The 12,176-nt window shown below is 41.5% G+C and overlaps 2 protein-coding genes across 4 annotated transcripts in view; one reads left to right on the top strand and one right to left on the bottom strand.

The window, feature by feature from the left end:
* CCNT2 (cyclin T2) overlaps window positions 1-4,862 on the bottom strand; it is a 34,628-nt gene extending 29,766 nt beyond the window's left edge. For all 3 annotated transcript variants that reach the window (XR_005718971.1, XM_040228398.1, XM_040228399.1), the window contains exons 1-2: window positions 4,539-4,862; window positions 3,677-3,758 (exon numbers count right to left, since the gene is read on the bottom strand). Coding sequence is in view for 2 of the 3 variants with exons in the window: in XM_040228398.1 (XP_040084332.1) it covers window positions 3,677-3,758; window positions 4,539-4,696 (240 nt within the window). In the remaining variant the exon portion in view is untranslated. The remainder of the gene's footprint in view (window positions 1-3,676; window positions 3,759-4,538) is intronic.
* LOC120854130 (craniofacial development protein 2-like) overlaps window positions 4,695-12,176 on the top strand; it is a 111,499-nt gene continuing 104,017 nt past the window's right edge. The window contains exons 1-2 of the mRNA XM_040227926.1: window positions 4,695-4,715; window positions 4,800-4,964. Coding sequence (XP_040083860.1) covers window positions 4,695-4,715; window positions 4,800-4,964 — 186 coding nt within the window. The remainder of the gene's footprint in view (window positions 4,716-4,799; window positions 4,965-12,176) is intronic.

Below are 12,176 nucleotides of genomic sequence, written 5' to 3'. Positions count from 1 at the left end.
CCATTCTGTTTACAAACCATTGCTGAATATCTAGTTCATGTGAGGTAATGGTGAATATAACCAAAAAAGAAAAGAGATAAACAAACACCCCTTGTCCTTATGGTGCTCACCTTCTAGCCTGAATGCTGAGGGGTGGTGGTGGTGAATTTTTACATTTAACTTTATTTATATTCCTATGCTTGACAGAAATTTACAGCTTTCACAATAAAAATTTAAACAAAATCCTTAGCTAACCAATTCTACCAAAATGTTGGTTTTCTTTCACAAATGTCAATTTTTTACAGTGATTTTATGAGTAATTTTAGTATAAGTAAGCAACAGTTGCTGTAAATTGGATGAAATCTACTGTTAAAAAAAACTTGCACCAGACTTGCCTGGTGGTGCAGTGGTTGACTCTAGCAGCCAATAGAAGGCCCAGGTTTGATCCCTGGTCTGGGAACTAAGATTCTGCATGCGACAGCCCTGCCCTGCCATCTTGAATAAATTTTGATGCAAAATTATTAAAAATCAGAATGGGAGAATGCTTTATTATAGGACAAACAATCCGGACTATGGGCAACTTTCTAGATAGATATAAGAATGGATTTCCTTTAAATCATTTAAGTCTTTACAGAGAAGGAAAAGAATGCTAAAAGAACATCTCTAAATTTTCAAGTGCTATCTATTGTCAAGAGCCAAGTCAACTGAGAATCATTAGGACTGAAGGCAAAAAGTGGTAATCATTTTTTAGCACAAGCAAATACAAGGTCTTTCATGCTTATCAGCTGACTAATTTTAGATGTATTTAGTGAAACTCAGATATGACATTGATGATGCACTCTTAGAAGTCAAAAATCATTAGTTCTGAATACTGCCCTTAACTAACCATGTATTTGATACCTTAAACTAATAAAATACATTTAAGTTTGGCATAAATGTTTCAATTGCTTAAGTTCAAGAAAGAGGCAACATATCCAAAGAAAGTAAAGAGAAGATTAAAATGACCCCATGAACTGGAGAAATGTTAGGAAACTAGACAATGACCAATAAAAATACTAAGAATGTGCTCTTTACAACTTCATCTTAAGAGAACTCATAAGACTTGGAATACAAGAAACAGTGCATTGTAAGCTTGACTAACCAAACAAACTAATGAACAGAGTTTCTAGGAGAAGCTGAGTCAATATGTGCTCTATGACTGACACGGGGGACAATGCTCTCCCACAGGATATACTTTGGAGGCACTGTTGGTTCCAGAGCTTTTTTTTATACACTTTACTAGGTTCATCTTGAGCTTGATCCAGCAAGGCCATTCTTCAATTACTAATCTTAATTACATAAATCTTACTGCATCCAGTGAGCAAAAGATAGATTTATGCAATTAGGTTACATATAAAACTCATTTCCTGCTGATAGCAAGCCAACCTTCTAAAAAGAGAAACCGACAATGATAAAAGATAGCTCTGTTGACACTGATTTTTAACACAAGAGCAACTTGACCTTTAGGGGATTTTTTACTTTTAAATTTGTCAATGTGAGAAAAAATAAAGCCACATAAATATTTTAATATAATGAAGGCATATTTATTATAAAAATCGGATATATTTTGTCACCAACATCTTTAAATTTAAGCTTGTTCTGGTTTAATATACCAAATGGTGTTTAATTTACTTTGTAAAGACTTAAACTTTTTTAAAGTTTACTATGACATTCCATTATAGCCTTATAAGAAAACTTTTCCCAATAATGTGGCAGAATATGAATTTAAAAGTGACTCACATTCAATTTGAGACCACCCCCTTCACCCTAAAAGAATAGGAAAAAAGATAAAAGAGTGAGGCTGTGCAATTGTTGCAAGTGCACCAACACAAATATTAAAACCACTTTTGATATAATAGCAAAGGTAAAAAAGACAATGATTAGAAATGAAGAGTGCAATTTACTTCTCAAAACAGAAACATCAGATTTCAATTATTCTGCTAATAACAACACTGTACAACATTGAGGTTTGCCTTTATACACACATAAGACAGAAAGTAGGGTAATAAAAATGAGTACTTTGGCTTTCTTATTAAATGATGGCATTTAAATAAATTAACAAGAGTTAGAATGCCAGCGACCTGGGCTTCACCAGTCAACTTAAAGTTACAGCTGTGAATTCTGGCTGTAAGCATTTGCTTTAAAGCATACCAAACAGGCCATAGAGACAAATTATGAAAGAGGGACGGTTCAAAATGAGAAGTGTAGTCTTGTAGTGAAATCATTACTGAAGTAGAAAAGCAAGCAAATGGGCACCTGCAGCCACACAGAGAATTTCCAGAACTATTTTAATTTATGACTCCTACCAGTATTTTCCAGGGCTACTTAAGTCATATTCACACTAGTATTTATCAGTTCACTACTGCCTTAGAAGACAGTTTAAATAAAAATGCTATTTCTCTCAATCTAAATATCACTACCAAAAAGGTTTCCTCTCTCTTCCCAACACTATCACCGATCTAAGTTCTATGCACAAGAAATAACTAGGGAAATAAAAACAGAACAAGAATCACACAGATTTAAAAGATGGAGAAGTAGAAGTAGAAGCTATGGAGACTGCAAGAGACCAAAATGTATATAAGAAATGTATACTGTTTCTAAGATAAACCTATATGCCAATCTGATAAACCAAGTCAGATTTACCATCAGAAGGGATTAATATAGGAATCAATCCAAACTATGAGGCTTTTCCTTTCTTCCAACTCAAAAAAAGAACCTTTTCAAAAACTGCTTTCTTAAAAGGTCTAATAACAATCCGTGCGTGAAGTCTTCCATGGTCAATTTTTCCACATACCTTTCAGAGTAACATTCTAAAATAATAGCTGTGAGCAAAAGACATGGTGAGAAATAAGGTAAAATAATTACCTTAGAGTTAAGTATTTCTAAATGATATGTAGTTTTCTTTGTTTACAGGTACAACAAAGAGCACACATCCAACTGCCCTGTTTCATAATTTAAAATTGCAACTAAAAGCCACTACTCAATTTGTGACACACAGATTTACAGCATACGTTCCAAATCAGTACCTTAGTGTTGCAAGGTAAGATGTACTTCAAACTAATTATACACACACACACACACGACATAGTTTTGTCTGAAGCAAGATACAATTCAAATCACCAAAAATTTAAGTAGACAACTAATGCTAAACTATGATAAATAACGTTTGATAACTTAAATTGTGTTAACAAGTGAAATACTTTTTCTAAAAAGCAAAATAGTTCTCTCAAAGGATTATTACAAAATAACGTTGCAATTAAACTAAGCCCAATTCCCACTATTTGAAACAATATGCGTCCAGAGGACCGCGTCTCATCACATTGTACCTTACTACCTGAAATTGTTTAAACGTCGAACATAAAACTTAAATGCATACAAATGTAATAAACACTCTTTGAGAAAAGAAACGCTTCTCTGATTTATCTCTCAGCTCAAAAGAGCCGGCAGAGCCTGACACAGAGCCTGGCAGCTTGTCATCCCAAATTAAAAAACCAACAAACCAACGAACCAGAAACCGCGCATTTGAAGCAAAATGTTCATCACGCCCTTCACCTTCACTGTTAACTTGGAACACTAAATACAGTAGTAAAATCCACGACCAACAAATTTGGTTGCAGCAAAAACAAACAATAAAATAGTGCAATAAAATAGTACTTACATATCTACTGAATTTGGTGAAAGAATGGTGCATGTAAAACCTGTGCATATAAACAATCGCAGTGTTTATTGTAAGCTGAGAGCTGGAACGTAACATTTAGGAAATATTGGAGAAAAAGAAGATCTCTTTTCAAAACAATTTTGAAGGAAAATATCCGATCTACGGTCCTTTTCCAACGCCACTCGTTCACTCAAAACCAATCCCCAAACTGTAATAATAAGTAAATAAATAAATAAATACCCACAGGATGGTGGGGTGGGGGCTGGCGGTTATAAAAGGCTCCAGACCGAAATGGTAATACAGTAACAACAAATGCCGAGCATTTCGCTCTAATATTGAAATTAAGCGAGCCCAGGAAGGATTGATCAATGGCTACGGCTGACTAAACCCCAAATCAGAGTTGAAACAGGGGAGCGCACACCCATACAAAACCTTGTCAAGAATATAAAGACCTCCCGTGCGCTCCCCAGGTACGAGAAAACCGCCATCAAATTCGCTGAGAGAGCTAGCTCACAAGCCCTTCTAGGACGAAGTCGAAGCAACAGCCTCTTTTCTGCGATAATCCCTAAAAGTCCCCTCTCGTCTGGGCGGCACTCCCATCCCCCGCCGCCACCACGCGCGGCCCAAACATTACACAACGCAGCCTCCCGGCCCGCATTCCCGGTCTCCCCTCCTCCTCCACTTCTCCGCCGGTCGCTCGCGGCCTTCCGAACCCGAACCTGCCTTCCCTTACGGCGCGGCCGAGGCTCAGCAAAGGCCGAGGCGACGGCGCCATGTTCAGGGGGCACCAGGCCCGGCGACCGGGCGAGTAGTGAGAGGGACAGGGCGTGAGCGGCGGAAGGCCAAGAATAAGAAAGGATACACATTGAGACGCTGTCCCATTTCCTGGATGAGGTTGGCCGCCTGCTGGCGGTACGAGAGCTCTTTATCCGCCTCCACTCCGCAGCGACGGCTCGGCGTGTTCTCCAGCTGTTCCCGAGTAAAGAACCAGCGAGAAGAAGCTCCACGGCCCGACGCCATGACACTTCCTCCTCCGCCCGCTCCCTCACCCACCCCCCGCCCCTCCGGGCTCGCGGACTCCCCGCCAAGCCCGCGCGACCCCGCCCCACTCCGCTCGCCGTAGACCAGGCACCGCCTCTTTTCACCTCCGTCGCCGTGCGTGCGCGTGCGCGGGGACCGCTCTGTCGGCTCGCCCAAGCCTTTTGCTTTCTCTTTCCTGCCTCCATCCTCGCTCTCGCGCACGGGACCACAATGCTCCGCGCCCCTTGTCATTTGGAGGCGCCCAGAGGTGGGGGTCGGCTGGAAGGAAAAGGTCGGCGCGGTGCATGCCGGGTCTAGGATTGGCTGGGCTAAGGGCGTGGTGGAGAGGAAGGGTGAGACTGGTTTCGGGTCGGGTGACGAGAGAGGCGGGCACGCGGCTGCGCCATGTGTCCTGGGCGTGAACTCTCAAATCCCGGCGATGCTGGAATCTGGAGTCTGGCAGCGCTTAAAAAAAAAACACAAAACCTTCCTGTGTCGCAGTCGTGCGGCACATCCTCTATTTTTCACAGCATCGGTGTGCGCAATATCGTAGGCCCTACTCTCAAGTGATAGGCGGACAGCCTTAGCTCAACGGGTGGCTCTGGCAGGGACCTACCTGAGAAAGGGTGCAGAAGAAATGACGCTCCACGTTTGTGCTGCACTTCAGTGCTTTTCCTTTACATTATCTTGTTTGAATTCCACGACTGCGCAAGCTGAGGGTTTATTTTAATTGCCTGCCAAAGGTTATCCAATTAGCAATCAGAGTATCTTGATTTCCAAACTAGGTTTCCAGTGCGTTTCGGTAGTGGTTTTTTAAAATCTGTGATTTTAAAGAGAAGTTTGAAGAGAAGCAGATGTTGTAAAAACAACTGAGGGAAAAAATTATCAGTGTTAAATATGGTAACACTATTCATTAACCCTTTCTCCTGTCCCTGCAAGAAAATTCCGCAGAGCTCCACCCTGGGAGTGGGTGCGTCTCTGGCTTTGAGCCAACGCCTACTGTGTGTGAATAATTTTCTAAGTTTTAAATTTTTGTTGTTAAGTTGTTAAGTCCTGTCCGACTTTGGCGACCTCTTGAACGGTAACCCCACCAGGCTCCTATTTGCCAAAGATTAGAGCACAGGAAGACATACTTCTAAAGGCAACTGGTACTTTCATTGAGTTCTTGATTAAATCTCCAGGCTTTTGTCATCGTTTTGGGGCTCCGATGCTCAGTGTACTGATCTATCTTGGCTTTGCCTGCCCCCCGTCACGCACAGTATTGAGGTATTTTGGTAGTCACCTGGCGTGAACGGTTGTCTAAATAACTTACTTTCTTACCTACCTTGCTTAGAAGTTCCAGGGCAGATTGACTGAAAGCAACACTTAAAAAGTGTCTACCTTGAATGCTCATTCATGATAAAAGCTCTAACAAACTAGGAATGTAAGAGAATTTCTGCAACTTAGTCAAGTTGATACAGCCTTAGAGCTCATCAGGGAACTAGGATCCCACATGCTAAGTGGCTAAAAAAAGGGGGGGGGGCAAAGGATCTGAACAGATACTTCACAAAGAAGTGATACAGATGGCAAATAAACATTTGAAAAGATGTTCAACATCATTTAAGGACTTCCCTGGTGGCTCAGACAGTAAAGTGTCTGTCTACAATGTAGGAGACCCGGGTTTGATCCCTGGGTTGGGAAGATCCCCTGGAGAAGGAAATGGCAATCCACTCCAGTACTATTGCCTGGAAAATCCCATGGACAGAGGAGCCTGGTAGGTTAGAGTCCGTGGGGTTGCAAAGAGTCAGACACGACTGAGCAACTTCACTTCAACATCATTTAAGTAGTAGTTTGCAATTTTAAAAGACTGGAAGCATGACCATTCATGATTTGAGGATTGAATAGTTTGATATATCTATACAATGAAATACTAGTCCCCTATTAAAAAGAAGGCATCAAATGCTGAAAGAAGAAAAGCTGCCAATCGAGAATACTCTACCAGAAAAGCCATCCTTAGGAGTTGAAGGAGAGAGTTTTCCAGACAAGCAAAAGGTAATGGAGTTCATTCCAACTAGACTGGCCTTACAGGAAATGTTAAAAGGATTTCTTTAGGCTGAAACAAGAGTGTTAATTGGCTGCAGGAAAACAGAGGATAAATACCGCTGGTAAGTTATGTAGGAAAAATCAGAATAAAGTTGTAAAAGTGATAGGTTAATTACTTTCAAAGTTTGAAGATTAAAAGACAAAGTAGTAAAAAAAACTATAACTACAAAAACTTGTTAAGAGACATGCAAGATAAAAAGATGTAAATTGTGACATTAAAAACATACAACATCGGTGGGGAAGGGAATATAACTACAGAGTTTTATAATGCATCCAAACTGAAGTTCGCTTGCTTGCTAAGTCACTGCAGTCATATCCAACTCTTTGTGACCCTGTGGACCAGACTGGAGCCCTCCAGGCTCCTGTGTCCATGGGATTCTCCATGCAAGAATACTAGAGTGGGTTGCTAACACTCCCTCCTCCAGAGAATCTCCCCAACCTAGTGATTGAACCCACATTTTTTAAGTCTCTTGCATTTACAGGTGGGTTCTTTACCGCTAGTGCCATCTGGGAAGCCCTAAGCTAGCTTCAGTTCAGTTCAGTTCAGTTGCTCAGTCATGTCCGACTCTTTACAACCGCATGAATCGCAGCACTCCAGGCCTCCCTGTCCATCACCAACTCCCGGAGTTTACCCAAACTCATGTCCATCGAGTCGGTGATGCCATCCAACCATCTCATCCTCTGTTGTCCCCTTCTCCTCCTGTCCCCAATCCCTCCCAGCATCAGGGTCTTTTCCAATGAGTCAGCTCTTTGCATGAGGTGGCCCAAGTATTGGAGTTTCAGCTTCAGCATCAGTCCTTCCAAGGAACACCCAGGACTGATCTCCTTTAGGATGGACTGGTTGGATCTTCTTGCAGTCCAAGGGACTCTCAAGAGTCTTCTCCAACACCACAGATCAAAAGCATCAATTCTTCAGTGCTCAGCTTTCTTCACAGTCCACCTCTCACATCCATACATGACCACTGGAAAAACCATAGCCTTGACTAGACGGACCTTGTTGGCAAAGTAACGTCTCTGCTTCTGAATATGCTATCTAGGTTGGTCATAACTTACTACTTACTGGGTTACTCTTTCCTTCCAAGGAGTAAGCGTCTTTTAATTTCATGGCTGCAGTCTCACCATTTGCAGTGATTCTGGAGCTCAGAAAAATAAAGTCTGACACTGTTTCCACTGTTTCCCCATCTATTTCCCATGAAGTGATGGAACCAAATGCCATGATCTTAGTTTTCTGAATGTTGAGCTTAAGCCAACTTTTTCACTCTCCTCCTTCACTTTCATCAAGAGGCTTTTTAGTTCCTCTTCACTTTCTGCCACAAGGGTGGGTTCATCTGCATATCTGAGGTTATTTATATTTCTCCCAGCAATCCTGATTCCAGCTTGTGCTTCTTCCAGCCCATCGTTTCTCATGATGTTCTCTGCATATAAGTTAAATAAGCAGGATGGCAATATACAGCCTTGATGTACTCCTTTTCCTATTTGGAACCAGTCTGTTGTTCCATGTCCAGTTCTAACTATTGCTTCCTGACCTGCATACAGGTTTCTCAAGAGGCAGGTCAAGTGGTCTGGTATTCCCATCTCTTTCAGAATTTTCCACAGTTTATTGTGATCCACACAGTCAAAGGCTTTGGCATAGTCAGTACTTGTATAATTATAGATTACCTTTACGAGAATACACATATACAGACAACAGATAAAATTGGCTCCCTCTGGGTGACATACATTGAGTTTAATGCCTTTGAACTCTTCTACCGTGTTTGTGGATTGACTTCTCAAAAATGAACTTAAAATTTTTTATTAGGTATCTGATAAAAGTGAGCAGTGTTTCACATTCAGAAATGGAAACCTATTCACTTTTGTTCAATTTTGATTTGGAAAAAGCCTCAGAATCGTTGTAAGCTAAGCAAATATGAAGTTGGTATTGATTTTAATTAAATTCATCTTAAGTAATTGAATATATATATTTTAAATGGAAGTATAGTTGATTTATGATGTCAACTATAGCTGATTAGTTAGTTGATTAGTTTCAAGTGTCCATCACAGTGATTCAGCTATATATTGGGTTGGCCAAAATATTTGTTCAGATTTTCCCATAGATGTTATGGAAAAACCTGAACAAACTTTGGTCTACCCAATTACATTTAAATAAATAAATATTTATTTATGTTTGTATGTATTTATTTTGGGCCCCCCAGGTAAAGAATGTGCCTGCCAATGCAGGAGACATGGGTTTGATCCCTGGGTCAGGAAGATCCTCTGGAGAAGGGCATGGCAACCCACTCCGGTATTCTTGCCTGGGAAATCACATGGACGGAGGAGACTGGTGGGCTACAGTCCATGGGGCTGCAAAAGAGTCCTAAGTGAAATACGATGTTGCAACTACACAACAACATTTTATTTATATATAATATTTTATTTATATATTTATTTTCATATTATTTTCCCTTATAGGGTATTACAAAATATTGAATATAGTTTCCTGTGCTATACAGTAGGTCCTTGTTGGTTATCTGTTTAGTATACAATAGTGTGTATGTGTCAGTCCTGATCTCCTAACCTATCCCTCTCCCCTTTGGTAACCATAAGTTTGTTTTCTATGTCTGTGAGTTTCTGTTTTGTAAATTCATTTGTGTCATTCTTTTCAATGAATATAGGTGTAAGTTTGCTGGTTGGGTAATAAATATTGGGTTGAATTAGAACTGGCTTCCTTTATGGGGGAGATAGAAAATTTGGAGAAGGGTCCAGTCCAAGGAAGAGAAATACTTGGATGACTATGAAGAGTTGTCCTTTGGAATCTGATGGTGGTGGGATTTTTTTTTCCCTCCATGGGTATGTTTTGGCGAAGTATATATACTAGATAAGAAGGGAGATAAAAGCCTACAAGGGATAAAAGTACCCTATACCCAGAAAAAAAAAAAAAGGCTACAAGGGGGATTTTCTTGAGAGATTTTTGAGATTTTGGGTGTGATAAGTGCCGAAGAATTGATGCTTTTGCACTGTGGTATTGGAGAAGACTCTTGAGAGTCCCTTGGACTGCAAGGAGATCCAACCAGTCCATTCTGAAGGAGATCAGCCCTGGGATTTCTTTGGAGGGAATGATGCTAAAGCTGAAACTCCAGTACTTTGGCCACCTCATGTGAAGAGTTGACTCATTGGAAAAGACTCTGACGCTGGGAGGGATTGGGGGCAGGAGGAGAAAGGGACGACAGAGGATGAGATGGCTGGATGGCATCACAGACTCGATGGATGTGAGTCTGAGTGAACTCCAGGAGTTGGTGATGGACAGGAGGCCTGGTGTGCTGCGATTCATGGGGTCATAAAGAGTTGGACACGACTGAGTGACTGAACTGAACTGAACTGAACTGAACTGAACTGAGGGAGGCCTGGCGTGCTGCAGTTCATGGGGTTGCAGAGAGTCGGACACGACTGAGCGACTGAACTGAACTGAACTGAACTGAAGTGCCACTTTAGGGCCAGGAGGGTCTTTTCAAATTTCAACTAGTGATATCCTTGTTGCGGTCCTTTAATGGACCGGAACCTGGTGGTCTGGAGTCAACAATAAGAAAGTGAAAGAAGGAAAGAGGCTAATATTCCCTGGGTTATGCAGAAAGCCAATAAAACCCCAGGACAGGGCTTGTCCTGTTCACATAGGCACAGGGCACCCTCTCAAAAGGTCTTGAGAGGTCTTGAAAGCCCGGGCAGGAAAATGAGCTTGGCAGGCTCCACGCTCCAGAGAATCAGCCAGAAAGAGAGACAGAGAAAGAGAAAGAGATAAAGAAGGACACGGGGACCCAAGTCTCTAGTGGAACAAGGGTCCTTTATTGAACTCTGTGTGAGTATATATACCTTATTACAAGGTAGCTTCTTCAGATAAAGATCAAAAGACCAGACTTTACAAGTTACCAAGGAAACAAGGAGTAATAGAGGCCGTAAAGCCAAAAGACAATCCATAGCAAAAGAGGATCATAAATCATCCCTTTCGCCATATGGAAAAGCTAATGAAGGAAATCCTGTGCAAGCGTCCCATCTGTTTGATCTCAGTCTTGGGAGCGGCTTGCCACTCTGCTCGTTCCTGACAAGAGCGCATAAGGAACAGAGGGCTCGAGAGACAGGAAGCAGCACACAGGAATCCTGCTGTTAAACATTCCCTGATATATCCTAATTAAAAACCTCACAGCCTTTTGATAGATCAAATTCCTCAAACCAGTGTATGGCCCCGTGTGATCTTGTCTCTTTGTACCAAGAAGGGCTTGCTTTCTCACCTCCAGCCCCAGTGGTATCCTTTCCTGCTGTGTTCTCTCCTGCCACAAGGCTTTCATCTATGCTCTTCCCTCTCTGCTCTTCCCTTTCCTCTTTGCCTCTCTACCTTTTAGCTGTTGTCTGCTCTTCAGAACCCAGCTGAAGCAGCAGTTCTGAAAATTCTCTCCTTAACTCTAATGGGCTCATGTCCCATATTTTAAGCTCCCTATACACTGTGTGTCTCCTTCCTAGCTCTTGTCACAGTAGCAATTTTACATTAATTTGTTGCTTGTTTGATACCTGTCTCCCTAACTAGATTATAAGCGCAGGTGAGGGCAGGAACCATGTTTGTTTTTACTTAGATTATCCCAGCAGCTAGTGTACATAGTGCACCCTCAGTAAATGCTGTTGAATGCAAATGAATTAGGTCATAGTTTCTGCTCTCAAGGAAGTTCCAGTCTAGTGGGAAGATAGCAAGTGCAATTCAAATTGAGAAGTGTCTGCTATTAGCAATATCAGTACAACTTTTAAAAGTGGATGATACTGATTAATGACATCTCAAAGCCTAGAAAACCATCATTCTAGGTCCTGAGGAATTTTAAAGAGAGCTAGAGAAAGAGCAATGCTATCAGATACATACTTGGAATTTTTTTTCTGGCCATAGGGTGGAAGGTGCATTATGCCAGACTAAGCCAAGAAACAGGAATATACATAAGAGATAATATCAATAATCTTGATGAGAGTTGAGGACCTGAATCTAGTTGGAAGCATTAGGGAAGACAGAATAGATAAGAAGTGAAAGATATAAAAATGGCAGAATCTATCAGACTTAATGTCAGGTTTGATATGGGTGAAGGAGAAAATTTAAGTGACTGGGTGATGCCATTGATCAGTATGGGACTATCAGGAACTGGAACTATTTTAAGATAAAGGGATTGAGTTATACTGAGAGCATATGATTCTGCCCCCAAGTACTAAGTACCAACATAGTGAAAAGATTTTTTTAAAGCCTTAGTTTTGGCTGCACTGGGTCTCTGTTGCTGTGTGTGGGCTTTCTCTAGTTGTGGCGAGCAGGGGCCACTCTTTGCTGCGGTACATGGGCTTCTCGTTGCAGCGACTTCTCTTGCTGTGGAGCATGGGCTTCTCGTTGCAGTGGCTTCTC

The sequence above is a fragment of the Oryx dammah genome, unplaced genomic scaffold (genome assembly GCF_014754425.2).
Source record: "Oryx dammah isolate SB20612 unplaced genomic scaffold, SCBI_Odam_1.1 HiC_scaffold_27, whole genome shotgun sequence".
In the NCBI taxonomy this organism is placed as follows: Eukaryota; Metazoa; Chordata; class Mammalia; order Artiodactyla; family Bovidae; genus Oryx; species Oryx dammah.
This window is presented reverse-complemented; position numbering and strand designations above follow the sequence as displayed.